Below are 18,912 nucleotides of genomic sequence, written 5' to 3' on the forward strand. Positions count from 1 at the left end.
TCAAGTCAAGTTAATATACAAGCCATTCAAACCATAGACTTATATTTTCTGCATTTTTTTTGTAAACACCTATTCAATAAAACACAGCAAAAATTATTTTATTGTGAAGAGTACTCACTTCATATTCAACCATGCGCTTATTAGTAAGGTCTGCTTTGTTGCCTGAGAGTGCAATCACAATGTTTGGGCTGGCTTGTCTCTGCAGCTCTTTAACCCATGTCTTTGCTCTAGCAAAGGTCTCCTATGAACACAAGAAATCAAAAAGGTGAAAAAGGCAGCTAACATTACAGTCCTGGGAAAGAATGTCATGAATAGTCAAAATAACAGCAGATGACAGTTGTGAATTTTTCACTAACCACATCCTTATATTACCCACAATAAAAGAAAAAAGTCATAAAAACATACCAACAATAAATACTGACAACCTTCAACAGCTCTTGGTGAGAGCAAATCATTTCCCCACAAATAAAGTCCAAAGAAATACTGCATGCATTAAAGCTGTCATTAAACTGGAATATATGGGTGGCCATTGACACTGATTGCTTTTTCCACAACAGTTTCATCCACATGAAATATGACAACCTGGCTGCAGTGTATGAAATTGTGAAAATTTACTATAACCGTGGATCAAAGTAAGTTTATCAGTTTATAACACTGCTCCTTTATATGATCCTATGTGATACTTGCAATAACCTTTGCACAGAGGTGTTCTTTAGAAGTTCCCTTACTGGAACTGCAGAAGGATAAGATATATTAAGCCTCAGTAGCATAGGTAAGTAGTCCATATTAACAGTTATGTTTCAGGTCACCACAGACCCTTTCTCAATTTTGCCCTAAGCTTGATAAGTCTCAGTAAAAGGAATATCTTCTGCAAGTACCCCAAGTTCTTTTCCTCCCTGGAGGTTGCTGTACTAGGTTTGATAAGGGCAATATGTGACTCAGCACTGATCACATAATAAAAACACACACACACACACACACTGGTAAAATGGAAACTTTAACATTTAAAAATATTATCAGACTCCCTTTGCGTATCGGTGAAATCATTTTGAGAAATAATGATCAAACCATAATCTAACTTAGATTCAGTTTGAATAATTTAATTCCTTTATTTACTCTAACACTGTGAGGTAACTGGCATTTTTCTGCTCCTGTGGACTGGACTCTGTTCCTATGCACCCTGTGTATAATGCAATGCTGTGTTCAGATGGGTTGAAGTATATTGTATAAAAATGCAGACTTGAGATGGAGCTCACCTTATGTCTACGTCCATTTTCGTGCCACAGCTCAGCATTGCATTGAACAGAATAAAATGTCACCGAAGTGAAAAAACAAACAAACAGTGCCTTGCTTTGTAACAACAGGTCATTTTAGCGTGCGGAGACTGTGAAAGGGCCCTAGAAGTAAAAACTGTTCTTATAACTGACGGAAGAGTGTTCTGAACTAAACTGCTTAAATCAGAACCCCAGGATAGGCAAAAACAAACAATCACCCATTAGTGCACCCCACTACACAAAACACTACAAATACAATTTTATTTATTATAGGTACTTATTTAGCACCATAATTTTACGCAGAGCTTTACATATATATTGTACATTCACATCAGTCCCTAACCCTCAAGGGGCGTACAATCTAAGGTCCATAACTCACATTCATACATACATATACTAGGGCCAATTTAGACAGGAGTCAATTAACCTACCAGCCTGTCTTTGGAGTGTGGGAGGAAACCGGAGCAGGAAACCCACGCAGGCACAGGGAGAACATGCAAGCTCCAGGCAGGTGGTGCCATGGTTGGGATTCGAACCAACGACCCTAGTACTGCCAGGCGGAAGTGCTAACCATTTAGACACTGTGCTGCCCATTTTGAAGATCCTTACCATTTAGTTGAAAAGTCTAATTGACTTTTCATGACCTCGTCTCTATAATTCAAAAGATAACAGCATCTGCTTTGCCAAGGAGGAGGTATAACAGCAGGGATTACATATCCTCCCCTCACTCTGCAGTAAACGGAAACTACAGTTCCTATCAACCACAGGTAATTGTAGTGAATGTGGGTGAGGACACTAGGCCTGTACATGTTTAATGTGTCTGAGAGTCTCGGTCTGCCCACCACTGGAATTAGGGCTGAATTGCATCACTTCTACCTGGAGAAAGAAATACAGAAGGGATGTGCCAAGACCAGTGGTTGGGGGGATAGGAGGCATAGCAGCCACTGATCTTATAAACAGAAAATCAAAGAGAATTACTGGTTTGATTGTCATCATGGCCATTTGTAGCCACCAGGCATGCATGTGACAGGGCAACCATGCAGAGGCAAACCCTGTCACCAAAAACAGTAAATGCCTGAACAAGGACCTTCATTACAGAACAGATATTTTAGTTAAAGCGTACACTTACAAAAAGATTGAAACTTATGTTTTAATTTTATCTCAGTAAATAGATATTTTTGAACAGGCAGGATTTTTAATGCAGAAGAGACAAACGTCCCCTTTGCATGAAAATATTCTTACTGGCTTCTCTGAAATGTACAATATGACTGGGTTAATATATGTGCGGGGCCAGTCTCGGTACGATGTTTCAAAGATTTTGGCTTTCAGTGCCGTTTCATTCAGTGGTTCAGGTGCAAATTTTTAAAGTTTATGACACTTGAAATCACACCTGAACCTGACTGAAAATCGTACCCGACTCTTTTTAAAAATGCACTGCGGCTGGCCTGCACATACAGTCATGGCCAAAAATATTGGCGCCCCTTCATTTCTGTGAGATAATGCGCCACTTCTCTCAAAATTGTTGAAATTACAAATGTTTTGACATTTTCATATTTCTTTTGTTTACATTGGTATGACACAAAAAAATAGAGAAACAAAAAGCCAAATCTGACACATTCCACGCAAAACCCCAAAAATGGACTGACCAACATTTTTGGCACCCTCGATTTAATATTTGGTAGCACACCCCATGAAAAAAAATAACTGAAATCAATGGCTTCCTGTAACCATCAATGAGTTTCTTACACCTCTCTACTGGAATTTTGGACCACTCTTCTTTCGCCAACTGCTCCAGGTCTCTCCGATTGGAAGGGTTCCTTTTCCCAACTGCTGTTTTGAGATCTCTCCACAGGTGCTCTATAGGACTGAGATCTGAACTCATTGCTGGCTAGTTCTATACTCTTGAGCGCTTTGTCTTAAACCATTTCTTGGTGCTTTTTTATGTGTGATTTGGGTCATTGTTCTGCTGTAAGACCCATGACCCTTGAGGGTGACCCAACTATCTGTACACTAGGCCCTACATTACACCCCAGAATTCTTTGCTAGTCTTCAGATTTCCTAATGCCATGCACACGGTCAAGACATCCAGTGCCTGAAGCAGCAAAGTAACCCCAAAACATCAGTGAACCTCCACCACGTTTGACTGTAGGGACTGTATTCTTTTCTTTAAAACCCTCATCGCTTTTTCTGAAAACAGCAGAATGATGTGCTTTACCAAAAAGCTGTAATTTTGTTTCTTCTGTCCATAGCACAATTCTCCCAAAAGGATTTTGGCTTCCTCAGGCGAGTTTTGCCAAACTCCAATCTGGCTTTTTTATAATTCTGTGTCAGCAGTGGGGTCGTCCTGGGTCTCCTACCATAGCGTTCACTTTCATTCAGATGGTGACGTATAGTGCAAGCGGACACAGTTGTATCCTGTGTCTGAAGGTCAGCTTGAATTTGTCTGAAAGTTGATCGAGGTTCTTTATCCACCATTCAAACATTCTTTCATTCTCTTTTTCCACATCCAGAGATTAGCTACAGTGCCATGGACTGCAAACTTATTGACAATGTTACGCACAGTGGACACACTATTAAGATTTCTGGAGATGGACTTCTAACCCATGCTTTCCACAATTTTTGTTCTCAAATCCTCATATAATTCTTTGCTGCTCTTGCTCTTCTTCATGCTCCATGTGGCACACAGAGACAAACAACTGATAGGTTGAGTCAATTTTTCACCAAACTGGCTGCGGTGTGATTTCTATATTGTCAGTACCTGTTAATTGATACAGGCGAGTTTAATACCAAAATTACAGGAGCATCACAAACTTGGAACGCAATTATTTCTTACAATTTTGAGAAGGTGCCAATAAATTTTGTCCAGTCCATTTTTGGGGTTTTGCATTGAATGTGTCAGATTTGGCTTTTTGTTTCACCACTTTTTTTTGTGTCATACCAATACAAACAAAAGAAATAAACATGAGAATGCCTAAACATTTGTAATTGCAACAATTTTCTCGGCAAAGGGGTGCATTATCTGACAGAAATGCAGCGGTACCAACAGTTTTTGCCATGACTGTATGTAAGCTGGCTCCATAGAAAGCCAGAATGGTTGAACTTATGCGAACTGGATGCGGTTCAAAAACATACCCAATTTGTATATATGTGAACCAGCGCTTAAGACTAGAACCCGGAAGAAGACTGGCCAAAGATGTCAGTGTCTGATGCCCCAGGACACTACATCCCTGGAGGGGAGGTGAGCAGAGTAAAGGGGTAGGAACTTTTGATAATGTTTTTATTGCTATCTAGGCATTCCTAACCTGGTGACAACCACTCACTATATTTATTCTATGACAGAATGGGGTCACAAACAGAAATAACAGCATGGTGGGAATTTTAGGCCTTATTTATTTTCTATAAAACAAAATAAAAGTTTGATAAGTCTTACTGTTCTTATTATGAGGGGACTTGCCCTGGCACCTCCCTACTTTTTCCCCAACCCAATCTACCCTTCTTTTCATTCCCACTAATTATCTTGAATCCGTATCGGTTTACATGCTTTACTCTTCTCATAACAGGAAGACACTGTTCCATGCTACAAGACATTATACAAATACGGAATTTTTTTCTACATGATATGGATCCTAGCGTTATATAGTTAATGTCTTAATTTGGTAAACCCCTTAAGCTGGCCATAGACGGCTCAAATATCGGCCAGTTCAGCAGGGACCAGCTGAGTTATGATCCATATATGAGCAGGCTGAGTGTACCCAAGTATATCCATCAATGAACTTGGGTACAACCAGCATGTTGAATTTCTAGCAGGCAATTATTGCAAGCGGCTATAGCCTCTAGCAATAATCACTGTGTTCTCCCAGCAGGGACAGCTTCCCATACCCCTAAACCCACCCCTACAGGGAGAACAAAATAGCTCAGCGGGAAGGATTCTCCCATCAACACTGATTGCGTTAGTGGTTGCAGAAAAGAAAATCACATCATCTATGGCCTGCCTTAAGCTGTACTGCTATGTTATGTCCATTTCTTGTCCTTGTATGAAAAATTCAAAATAAAGAATTAAAGAAAAAAGTTTACAAGAGGTAGACTTTACAATACAACAATATTAGTTTTAGGGCAAATTTTTTTTTTCTTGAGTTATTAAAACTATATTTATATTTATCTTTCCTTACAAAACAATCTTTGTTTAATAAATATTTACACATGACAAAGCCTTCAGGGACCATTATGATTTTTCTATGTTAATTAGTCTCTGGAAGACATGAAAGGACTACAGCTCCATCTACTGGATAAAAATATACAAATATTAATATGCAAACTTTCATATCTACCTAACATGAGATCTTTTTAGAAATGTTATTTTTATTCCTGTCATAACACAAAAAAAAACAAAAAAACAAAAAAAAAAACAAAGCTATTATATAGTTCCTTTTAGATGGCATTTCCAGAGAAATGGGAAACCGAATATCTTTCAAAACCTACTGCTGATATACTGTGGTGGAGGGGCAATTGAATTAAGATGGTTAGAAAGTATCTCGATAGAGCTACAAGTTTAGTTGTTTTAATTATTAAAGGATAGATTCACCTTTGGGAACATGTTACATGTTCCACCCATTTGTAGGGTGGAACATGCAACATGTTCCCAATGCTACAGCAGCTGCCCTATCCCTGTACTCCCTGTGACTGCAGTACAGGGAGAAGCTCCCCATACTAGCTGACACTTTTCAATAACAGTGCGGCCATGCAGGGCTCTGCCCACAGGGCCACGTCATTCATTCACAGAGTTCTGTGAATGAATGAACTGCAAGTCCCTTAGTGGCTGTGGAGCACCATGACAGTTCACTGATTCTACATCCCGTACGGGCAAGGAGATATACGGACAGGTCTCCAGGAGACCTGCATGGCAACAGTGATCTGCTGATTGCTAGTGCAATGCTTTACAGGCTTCTGCAACAAAAAATAAAAGCACATTTTTTTACCTGCAAAACGTGCATTTATTATTTTTTTGTCAAAAGGTGAAATTATCCTTTAACAGAATACATCAAAGTGTAGCCAGCAGAAGACAGGTTGAGGACACAATTAAGATAATAGACTGGTCAGGTAATTTCACACCAGTAGTACATTTGGTATATGGTTAGCATACACAATAGTGAGAACCAGAATATCCTAGTTAATGCTGCACTGATAAACCTGTGAATATATATTCTCCCAATGCTATATATAATCAGTGACATATATGGATGTAAATAAATAAGCAAAAAAATGCCTGTATTCACAAACAAACTCTGCATATAAAGCCAAGAAATCAAAAATCAAAGATCAAAAATCATCAGTTCATCAGAGATGTGCTGTGCTGATGTGCCAAATACCATTTCCACGTCTGTGTTCGACCAAACCACGCTGTGCACTCTCATCTTAGCATTCTGACCTCCCACTGAGTGTTCAGTAATAAAATGTGTGACTGATGAGATGAGAGTGACTCTTCATGGACCAGATGGATGGGTCTGTGGCTAGATTAGTAAAAGGGCACAGAGCTCCACTTTGATTCAAATGCTAGGAAGGTGGAGTACTGGTATGGGCTGGATGAGCTAGATGGAGCTTTTCGGGCTGAAGATGGACTTAAAATCAACTCCCAAACCTACTGCAAGTTTTTAGAAGGCACCTTCTTCAAGCAGTGGTACAGGAAAAAGTCTGCATATCTCAAGAAAACCTTGATATTTATGCAGGACCTTGCACCATTGCATGCATCAAAGTACTCCACTATGTGGCTAGCCAGTAAAGGCCTTGAAGATGAAAGAATGACGACATGGCCCCCTTCCTCACCTGACCTAAACCCTATTAAAAACTTGTGGGCCCTGCTTAAACGGGAGATTTATGGTGAAAAAAAAAACAATACACCTCTCTGAACACTGTCTGAAAGGCTGTGGTTGCTGATTGTCAACAGATCAAGACACAGACAGACTCCATCAATGGAAGCCTTATGACAGTTATTGAAAAGAAGGGTGGCTATATTGGACACTGATTATTTATTTTTGAAATATCAGAAATGTTTATTTGTAGATTTTGAGTTGTTTATTTTCATCTGTTAAAGTGAGAATAATAAACATCTGAGAATAGAAAATTTTCGTTTTTCATTTAGTTGCGTAATAATTCTGCACACTAATAGTTGCCCAACACAGCACTAACTAGGATATTATGTTTGTACTGATGTGTACAAGTCATATGTGGTGATTAGTTGCTGGTAGCCTTCCGTTTTTTTGTAGCGCACATGATATAGTTCTTTACTTATTTCTATATTTTTTTATTTCAAATTTTAGTTTCTTTGCTTCACATGATATATTCTTTTCTGTTAGGAACTTAGAACTTGTATTGGTATACACACAGCAGCTCGCAAGGCACACAGTGATAAGTGAGAACCAGGCTTGAGATATTGAAAAACCGACCATATAAAATGATACCAGCCCAGAATACAATTCTTAAAGAGTATATCAAACACATTTTCAGTCCCATGCCTACCTGAATTTAAAAAAAAAAAAAAAATCAAGGTTTGCAAAAGGAGACTATACAAATGATTATTTTTCACTGAATAAAAAGCCCAAACGGGATTGACCCGTCCCAGGTGTCCTGGTGGGGAGATTTCACTTCACTTTCTGTTCCAGAAATATGGCACTAAGTAATAGGAGATCTCTCCAAAATCAAGGAGATTTCCTTTCTTAGGGCCCCATTCACACCTTAATGCAGTGGGCTTCAGTGCATGAGTTTGGGTGTGTATTGTGGTGTGCTGCAGTAGGCCTTCCAATCAAAATAATGGGCTGCAATGTACCTCAATACATAGAAAATAGATTATGCCTGCATTTGTTTTGCAGTCAATGCAATGCACAAGACATTGCTATATTGCCTGTAAATTTTGGAGATGGGGGGGTGTTATTCACAATGGCATTTAGCACATTACCACAACGCAACTGGTGTGAATGTGCCCTTAGCTGTCACTGGAATGTGTGTCCTCAATTTTTTTTCACCTTCATTTCTGGTGACAAATCAATGAGACCAATAGTGAGGGTGAATCCACCCAGCGGGTACACAGAAATTAATGAAGAACAAAGTTTCCTGTAACTCCGGGGAAAGTGAAAGCTAATCTTGTGAGCTATAGTGAAAAAAAAAAAAAAAAAAGCGCCGGCAATTGCTTTTAAAAATCAGCACCGACATACACTACGTATTGCAAAAACCATTAGTAGAAAATTCATAAACCAAGGCATTATTTTCAATGGATTTTCATTCGTAAACCGAAAATTACGTTAACCGAGGCATTTGTAAACCGAGGTACCACTGTAATTTCAAAATTCTAACAATTTTTAGCAAAATGATTTTATAAAGTTTAATCTGTATTTACTAACTCATTATACAGGTTCCAAAAACCCGACATATTTAAGCCTGGTGTCTGTAAATCATATTACAGAAAACATGAACAGCAATTACTCCTTTCAAAATATACCTGGTTGGTGATGTCATAGACCACAATGGCAGCTTGTGCGCCCCTATAGTACATAGGAGCCAGACTGTGATATCGCTCTTGTCCCGCTGTGTCCCAGATCTCAAATTTTACTGTTGTGTCATCCAGGCAAACCGACTGTGTGAGAAATGCAGCTAAAAGAGAAAAAAATAAGAAAATAAAAAATAAAAGGATTACAATTATATTTTGTAGATACTGCACAGAAAACAAACTATTTATAAAATATGTATACAGGAAGTATAAACTTAAACGAGAGGTGTGGCCAAAGCTTTTCTGGCCATACTTCTTTTGTGGGTCCCTCTTTTGTGAGTGCTCTTGTTTTTTCACTCCTATGACCCATGTCAATGGGCTGTTGCCCATTGTCAGCTGACATGGCAGAGCCACTCCAGGCACTAGAAGGATCACAAACATAGTGCCTGACTAGTGCTGCCTGACTAATAGCTGGCTCCAGATCTCAAGATGCGGCTGAGAGGCAAGAGGAGATTCTCCCCACCCCACCCCCCCCCCCAATTCCCAAAGTGGGACAGCTGCAGCATTGCAGTAATAACAGTAAGTATGTACACTATGTTTATTTTATTTTTATAAATGTAAGAACACATTTCTTTTGACTTGGTCTTAATAACTTGAAATAAAGAAGCGTGGCATGTAAGAGGACAAGGAAATACAGCTTACAACATTTCCAGAAACCACTATTCCTTTGCTTCACCTACCTCCAATTGTGCTCTCCTGGAATTCATGAAACTGGCCCTTGACAAAACGCAACACCAGACTGGATTTGCCCACTGCAGATTCACCCAGCAACACCAACTTGAACTGGCAGATTTTACTGGCCTGTGACTGACCATTCGGCCTTGCTGCTCCTCTTCCAGCCATTTCCTTGAAATTAACTTACAAGGAGCACTCCAAAGGTTGGAGGACTGTGCGAGACTCCCTAGAAGTTGGTAGTGAAAGGCAGCTGGTGTTCAGGTGCTGCAAGAATCTATGGGAAAACAAAAGAATATAAAAAGGTATATTAATGTCACCAGATAACTACAATATATTTATATATGTTTACTTAGAGAAAGAAGATGGAAGTACAGGATTGTTTTATATTGTGCAACTGTCCAAGGTTTTAGACAATGAATGACTGAATTCACTGGTATCCGTAAATATTAAGGCCGCAATACACACTATTCATGGGGTCCATATGGATAGCCTGCCTGGTGCACAGCTTACTTGCACTGTGAAAGCTGCACTGTTGCTTATGAAATGTAAACTCTAAGGAGCTGCTAAGCAGCTCTGTTGTTATAAGGTTACAGTTCAAATAACAGCATTTCATGTTAAAAATAAGATATTTATGTACTTACAGTGAAATTAATATAATGGAAGTTTTGCCTGCCAAAGTAGTCCTCCAGCGCTGTGGTGTGATCAATCCTGCAGGTCCCAGGTTTGTCGATCTTTGCCCCATCGTCCCTTCAGGTTCTGTGTCTTCACCACTTAAATGGCCGGGCTGCAATGACATCACTTCTGTTCTGCGCACGTATGTGGGAGTCACATCGCTGTGGCACAGATAGGGGGACCTAAATGTCCATTGAGCTGCGCGTGTGAGGCTCAGTGTACATGACAGCTGATAGGCAGCAGGAAGCTTTTATGGCAGAAGAGAGTGACAGGGTCTCTTCTGTCATAACTATCTTGCTTTACTACCACTTTACAGCACAACTAAACTGTATCTGAGGACCACAAACTGAAAACACTTTTTAATATTCAAATTAAATTAACCCAATTATTCATGTCTCTGTGCTTTATTTTGTTGAGACTTCACTTTGCACCCCCCTAGCATATCTAGCTCTGGCCATCTTGAGTAAGGGAAGATGATTAATGTAACATTTACTTCCTGGAATCCATCTAGCATCTCAAGAATGCAGGCAGGTGTGCTTAGCCGAGAAAGCCCCTTCTCCAGATGAGACAGAAATGCCCATGAAGACATATGTGATGTATGACATTCCAGCCTAGGCCAGAAACCAACTGAAGAAATCTAAAGGATAAAAAAAAACAGTTCCACGCAGAGGTTTTATCTTGCCAAAGGGGGTCTATATGGATAAGAGATTTTTTCTTCTTTTAAATACATCACCTGCATAAGGCTGATATCCAACAGACTCCTAAATGTCATAAGTACCTGCCTTATATTGGAGGGCTCTGAGGCGGCATCCTGGGGCGCCATTGCAGGGTGCCGACCCTTCATACTTATACTTTTGGTTCTTTCAATGTTCCTTTTGTCCATTTGTAAGACATAAATCAAGTTTACCTCTGTTAAAAGAGAAGTATGGGCTTCCCCCCCTCCCCAATCATACTTACCTATGCAGCAACCGTCCAATGCTGCATCTGTCCCCCGCCAGCTCTAAGTGTGAGAACCAACAGCCGCTCTGAGCAGAGAGCCATGAAGGTCAGTCACTGATGTCTGCTCTGCCCCACCCCCAGCGCTCACTGGAACACTGGGATGGATCCCAACTTTAAAGTTGGGATCTTTCCCCAGTGTGGACCGGCTGAGTGACGTCAGCCGACAGCGAGCTTAAGCCCACAGTCAGCTGCAAATGGGTCACAGGAGTGAACGAACTGCACTCCTGTGATCCACAGAAGTACACCCAAAAGACCTTTAGCTGTACTTCTTTAACAATGTTTTCCTAAGCATATGTATTCTAGTGAAACAGATAAAAATGGTATGGAATATTACATTCTTTTGCTGCTCAGCTTCATGCTGAAGTGATCATGATATACAGTATGTTTTTGAGCCTACTGGCAGCAACCAACTGATGCCCATTTCATCTGCTCTATGGGGTTAGGTCATTCTTCCTTAAAAGCAATTTTTTAACACTTTTGACCTACCTTATTCCAAAGATATGTAAAAACCCCTTTTGTTATTTGGTAATGGAAAATTAAATTGTATACTAATGTATGGGAGTATTTAGTTCCCAGTTTTTATTGTGCTCTTTTTAACCACTTGCACTCCTGAGGATTTACCCCCCTTAATGACCAGGCCTCTTTTTGCTACTCGGCGCTGCACTAATTCAACTGATAATTGCGCGGTCATGCAATGCTGCACCCAAACAAAATTTACGTCCTTTTTTTCACACAAATATAGCTTTCTTTCGGTGGTATTTGATCACCTGTGCGCTTTTTATTTTTCACGCTATAAAACAATAAAAGACAGAACGTTTTGAAGGAAAACAATATTTTTTACTTTCAGCTATAAAAAATATATAGTAAACTCAAAGTTAGTTATAAATTTAGGCCAAAATGTATTCTGCTACATTTTTTTGGTAAAAAAAATCCCAATAAGTGTATATTGATTGCTTTGTGTGAAAGTTATAGCGTCTACAAAATATGGTATAGATAATGGAATTTACGCCATTTTTTTTTGCTATACAGCGCTGCGCTAAATGGACAATTGCGCGGTCATGCAATACGATACATAAATGAAATTTATGTCCTTTTTTCACACGAATAGAGCTTTCTTTTGGTGGTATTTGATCACCTGTGCACTTTTTATTTTTGGAGCTATAAACAGAAAAAGTTTTTGAAGAAAATTTGTTTTTTTTAAAAAAAACAATATTTTCTCATTTCGGATATAAAAAATATCCAAAAAAAAACTAAACTTTTGTCAAATTTATGCCAAAATGTATGCTGCTACATGTTTTTGGTTAAAAAAAATCCCAGTAAGTGTATATTTATTGCTTTGTGTGAAAGTTATAGCGTCTACAAACTATGGTATAGATAATGGAATTTACACAGCTTTTACTTTCTGACTGCCTATCACATTTCTTGAGATGCTAAAATACCAGGATAGTACAAACACCCTCAAACGACCCCTTTTTGGAAAGTAGACACACTAAGCCATCTGCTGAGAGGCATATTGAGTCCATGTAAGATTTATTTTTTTTTTCCACAAGATTCTGGAAAATGACAAACTTTTTTTTTTTTTTTTTTTTTACACAAAGTTGTCATTTAAATTATTTATTTCTCACACAAACCATGGGTATATGTGGAATTACATCCCAAAATACATTCTGCTACTTCTACCGAGTATGGGGATACCACATTTGAGACTTTCTGGGAGCCTAGCCACATACAGGAGCCTGAAATCCAATGACCACTTTGAAAGCCTGAAGGTGCTTCCTCATTTCTTCCTCATTTCACTTCCTCATTTCACTTCCTCAATACCTATCACAGTTTCGAAGGCCCTGACATGCCAGGATAGCACCAACCCCCCCCCCCCCAAATGACCCCTTTCTGGAAAGTAGACACCCCAAGGAATTTAAAAAGAGGTATGTTGAGTATTTTGCAGATCTCATTTTTTCTCACAAGGTTTTGAAATATAAAAAAAACTGAAAAAATATGTTTTTGGTTTTTTTCTTCATTTGGCAACAAACTTGTGGCAACAAATGAGATCTGCAAAATACTCACCATGCTTCTTATCAAATTCCTTGGGGTGTCTACTTTCCAAAAAGGGTCATTTGGGGGGGTTAGGTGCTATCCTGGCATTTCAGGGCCTCCAAAACTGTGATAGGTAGACTGGAAGTGTAGTGAGAAAATAGTCCTTTAAAAGCCTGAAGGTGCTTATTGCATTTTGGGGTCCTGTACTTGGCTAGACTGCCAAAACGTCTCTCATATGTGGTACCCCCATACTCGGGAGAAGTAGCAGAATGTATTTTGGGGAGTAATTCCACATATACCCATTGATTGACTGTGCCACTGACTCCACCTCCCCTGCGGCACTCTCCTATGGAGGTCTCGTCTGGTCCCATTCACCAAGACTGAGCGGTCACAAAGGTGGTGGGGTCGGCCTGCTCCTATCACCGCTGAGCACCTTCCAGGTCCTCCCTAATCCTCCCTCCCTAACTTTCTCCTCCTTCGAGGCTCACTGCATCCGGCTCTTCTCACCCACCCCCCTAAGGATCGCAGTGATCTACAGGCCTCCCGGATCCATACCCCGCTTCCTGGATGACTTCGCTGCCTGGCTTCCCTTCTTCCTCTCCTCTGAGCTACCAACCATCATCCTCGGGGACTTCAATATCCCCATCAATGACAACAGCCCGGCTACTTCCCAATTCCTCCACCTAACCTCCTCCTTCACGCTCACACAGCACACTCAATCCTCCACCCACATCATTGGGAACACCCTGGACCTCGTCTTCTCCCACCTCTGTACCCTCAACCAGTTCTCTAACACCCCCTTCCCTCTTTCCGACCACCACCTCCTCACGTTCTCCATCTCCCCTTCCCCTAACTCCCCCCCCCCAGAGCGCCAAACCATCACCAGCCGCAACCTTCGCAACCTGAACCCGGCACCCCTCCACTCAGCTGCCGACCGCCTACACGACAGCATCCTTCCACTGTCTTGTCCTGACCTAGCCACTAACACGTATAACGACTCACTATCAGCTACCCTAGACTCTCTGGCACCCCTAACCACACGCTACATCAAACCCAGACCGCTCCAACCATGGCAGAACGACCACACTAAATGCCTCAAACGTCGCAGTCGTGCGCTGGAGAGACTATGGCGCAAAACCAGGTCCCCCCGTTCATTCTCCCTCTACAAATCTGCCTTCCTCACTTACACCTCCTCCCTCCACGCCGCCAAGCAGGCTTACTACGTAAACCTGATTAACACCCTCTCCTCCTGCCCTCGCCGACTCTTCTCCACCTTCAACTCCCTGCTCTCTCCCCCCCCTCCTCCACTCAGTACCTCACTCACCGCCCACGAGATTGCCACTCATTTCCACAATAAAATTGATGCTATCCGTCAGGACATAGTCAACTCGCAATCTACCTCCCCACCTAGCCTCCCCCCCCCTATCTCCCCCTCATCTCTTCCCTCCTCTGACCTCGCAACCGCACTGCCCCCCTCCACACCCAAGACCCCGCTTACCGTAACCCCACCAGCTCTGCACTCCTTCAGCCCCGCTACCACTGAGGAAGTCACCAGGGTCTTCTCTGAAGCCCGCCTCACTACCTGCCCCCTAGACCCTATCCCCTCTCGACTCCTCCAGTCACCCCCCTCTTCCCTCATCTGCTCCCTCACCCACATCTTCAATCTCTCCCTCTCTACCGGCGTATTCCCCTCCCCCCTAAAGCATGCGCACATCACCCCCATACTCAAAAAGCCCTCCCTGGACCCCTCTGACCCAAACAACCTCAGACCCATCTCCCTGCTGCCACTCACTTCCAAACTCCTGGAGCGCTTAATCTACAACCGCCTAAGCGCCCACCTAACTGACAACAACCTCCTTGATCCACTACAGTCCGGCTTCCGTCCCCTACACTCCACCGAAACCGCCCTCCTCAAAATCACCAACGACCTACTTACCGCCAAAGCCAAAGGCGACTACTCTGTCCTCCTCCTCCTGGACCTCTCCGCGGCCTTCGACACAGTTGACCACCCCCTCCTCCTTAATAAACTATTCTCCCTTGGCATCAGAGACACCGCTCTCTCCTGGTTCTCCTCTTACCTATCCCGACGCTCCTTCAGCGTTTCCTACAATGGTGCCACCTCCCCTTCCCTCCCCCTCTCTGTTGGGGTCCCCCAGGGCTCTGTCCTTGGACCCCTTCTCTTCTCCATCTACACCTCCTCCCTTGGCAAACTCATACACTCCCACGGCTTCAACTACCATCTCTATGCTGATGACACTCAAATTTACCTCTCCACCCCTCACCTCACCTCCACTTTCTCCGCCCGCATCACTCACCTCCTAAACGACATCTCTGACTGGATGTCGCTCCATTTCCTCAAACTCAACCTCTCCAAAACCGAGCTTCTCGTCTTCCCTCCTGCCCGCGCCCCCCCCCCCATCCTATCCATCACTACTAACATCACCACCATCAATCCCGCCCCGCAAGCCAAAGTCCTTGGGGTCATTCTGGACTCTTAACCTCTCCTTCCAACCTCATGTCAAATCACTGACAAACACATGAAGGCTCCACCTCCGCAATATCGCCAAAATACGCACCTTCCTTACCCCAGACACCGCTAAACTACTTGTGCACTCCCTGATAATCTCACGCCTTGACTACTGCAACTCCCTCCTCACCGGCCTACCCCAGTGCAAACTCTCCCCGCTTCAGACCATCCTGAACTCAGCTGCCAGACTCATCCACCTCACCAGCCGCTCCACCTCTGCCACCCCCCTCTGCCTCTCCCTCCACTGGCTCCCTATCGCCCAACGCATCAAATTCAAACTACTCACTCTGACCTACAAAGCCATTCACAACACTGCCCCTAACTACCTCACCGACCTGATTCCCAAGTACCACCCTACCCGTACCCTTCGCTCTTCACAGGACCTCCTTCTATCTTGCTCCCTGGTCTCCTCCTCACACGCACGTCTGCAAGACTTCTCCAGGTCCTCCCCCATCCTCTGGAACTCACTACCCCAATCCATCAGACTGTCACCTTCCCTCCTCACCTTCAGGCGCTCCCTGAAAACCCACCTCTTCAGGGAAGCCTACCCCACCCTCACCTAACTGCTGCTCTCCTTCATTCCACCTACCACTCCATCCCCCACAGCCACTTCCTCCTGTACCACTACCCCCTCCCTCCCAGATTGTAAGCTCGAAAGAGTAGGGCCCTCTTACCCCTCGTGTGCTGTTCGTAACTGCTGTAATGTTTCATGTATTGTCCCCCCCTCTATTGTACAGCGCTGAGCAAACCCTTTGGCGCTATATAAACTCAATGTAATGTAATGTAATGTAATGATTGTGTGAGCAATAAATCATTTAGTTGACAATTTTGTGTAAAAAAAAAAAAAAAAAATTGTCATTTTCCAAAAACTTGTGGTAAAAACATAAATTCTTCTATTGATTCAACATGCCTCTCAGCAAATAGTTTGGGGTGTCTACTTTCCAAACGGGTCATTTTGGGGGGTGGGCGTTTTATGCCTAGCATTAGAAGTTTATGCCACACATCACTCACTCTTCTAACCGCCTGAAGATCAAGCCTTTTCTGACTCTTTTTGTTCACATGAAAATAAAATCAGTATTTTTTGCTAGGAAATTAATTTAAACCCCAAACATTATATTTTTTTTAAAGCAGACACCCTAGTGAATAAAATGGTGGGTACTACAATTTTTTATGGCACATAGTACTCGCGCAGCGATTTTTCAGAAGTTAAAAAAAAAAAAATACACTTTTTTTTACTTTTAATGCACAAAATTATTTGGCAAGATATAAAAGATGATGGTATGCCGAGTAAATAGATACCAAACATGACATGCTTTAAAACTGTGCATGCCCCATGCAATGGCGACAAACTGCATACATTTTTAATATCCATAGGCAACGCTTTAAAAGCCTTTACAAGCTACCATTTTAGATTTACAGAGGAGGTCTAGTGTTAGAATTACTGCCCTTGATCTAACGTTCACGGCGATACCTCACATGTATGGTGCAACCGCTGTTTACATACCAGCACAGGGTCACCGCTTGTGCACACAGGTGTGCGTGCATGGGAGGGGCAAGTTATTTTGATTTTTTAAATTATTTTTACACTGTACCTTTCATTTTTTTTTTTTTGATCACTTTTAATGCTATCACAGGGAATGCCAATATCTCCTGTAACTTCAATGGCCATTGTCATATATTCTTTTTTGAGAAATCTGGGGTCTATCAGGCTCTAGATATCTCCTCTGCTCTTACATTATCTAATCAAATAAAAATCAGTGTGATCAGATGCTTTCCCAATTTACAAATGGCGCTGTTTATATCCTGCAAAACTGAAGTTATGAAATGCTCGTAGCTTCCGAATTCTTAGACTATAGAGATGATTGGCACCACTCTGGTCTCCAATCAGCTCTATCGTCAGCTGACAAACACTGGCTGCATTCTCAAGTTCCCACGATGGCACGGGTCTGCCCGAGAAGGCCGTGGAAGGCAGCGGGGGAGGGCATCATATTGTAAAAGCAATCCTGCAGCTAATTAGCCACTAGGATTGTTTTTACATGAAAGCTGATTGCTGGCTGAAAAAAATGATACGAGGATGATGCCTGCAGCTGTATAACCATTCAAAGTCCAGTGATGTACCAGTACGTCGCTGGTCCTTGTTGGGTGTATATGCCAAGTTCTTTTTTTTTTTTTTGTATGCAGCCTGTGGACTGAATGAAAAAAAAAAAAAAAAAAAAAAAAAAAAAAAAAAAAAAAAAAGAGTAGAAATCTCTGCCAGAAAAAGTGTGTGGTATGCCCACCATTAGATTATACTGCCCTGCATCCACCCACTTCTAATGGTGGGCACACATTAGGTCTCACTTTGCCACATGCGCCAGTTCCAAGATTGTACAAATGTCTAAATAGTGGCACGCTTGAATAAACATTGTCCACGTATAAGTGGTACCCCATATGGAAAAAGGGATGACACCAAGTTCCAAACTATCTTGCCACTACTCCCCATGTAGTCTGGGCATCTGGGGGGCTCCACGTGACCCTTTTCCCTCGTAAATCTGAAACTTATAAGTATAGCCTGTTGTCCTCTCACAGGTCTTCTACATTTTGACCCCATATCTGGCACGCTTGCTGGGGAGAAATTGTTTGAATGCAAGGCGGCCAGAAAAATTAATGAGGGACTCATCAACACAGATGTTTTGCTGGGGAGTATAGACATCTGCAAATTTTTGGTTAAGGTGATTTGCGAGGGGCTGAATTTTGTGGAATGACAAATTCAAATGACAAATTCAAATGACAAATTCAGGGTCACCCCGAGGATGACAGAGTGTATTGTCATTAAAATGCATAAAACACATTATACTCTCATATCTATGCCTGGCCATGGCAGCAGAGAACACGGCATATGATGAATCGGGTCTGGGGACCAATACAACCACAATTCATTTATTTTAGTAATGTCCATGCTGAGGGTTAGACCCCAAAAAAATGTAAATTCGGAAACCGTAATGAGTTTCCATGTGACTGGTCTGGTAAGGTTTGAATTTGGGTTGGCGGCGATAAATTGTTGTGCATATAAATTGCTTTGATCCACAATCAATGCATACAGATATTCCGTGAAAAACAGCTCCAAAAATCAAGGGGAGTAGTTAAATTTGCTATTTCCACCTGAATTCCGGGTTGGGCAGTGAATGTGAGAAGTACAGGTGCTGCAGAATTTG

The 18,912-nt window shown here is 42.0% G+C and overlaps 1 protein-coding gene across 2 annotated transcripts in view; it reads right to left on the minus strand.

The window, feature by feature from the left end:
- The window catches only part of RAB5B (RAB5B, member RAS oncogene family), a 78,363-nt gene that overhangs the window by 23,956 nt on the left and 35,495 nt on the right, over window positions 1-18,912 (minus strand). For both annotated transcript variants that reach the window (XM_089680160.1, XM_089680164.1), the window contains exons 2-4: window positions 9,492-9,760; window positions 8,764-8,915; window positions 119-241 (exon numbers count right to left, since the gene is read on the minus strand). In XM_089680160.1, coding sequence (XP_089536286.1) covers window positions 119-241; window positions 8,764-8,915; window positions 9,492-9,654 — 438 coding nt within the window. In that variant the 5' untranslated portion in view covers window positions 9,655-9,760. The remainder of the gene's footprint in view (window positions 1-118; window positions 242-8,763; window positions 8,916-9,491; window positions 9,761-18,912) is intronic.

This window comes from Staurois parvus, unplaced genomic scaffold (assembly GCF_062004578.1).
Source record: "Staurois parvus isolate SC_StPar_1 unplaced genomic scaffold, SC_StPar_1.0 ptg000017l, whole genome shotgun sequence".
Taxonomy (NCBI): Eukaryota; Metazoa; Chordata; class Amphibia; order Anura; family Ranidae; genus Staurois; species Staurois parvus.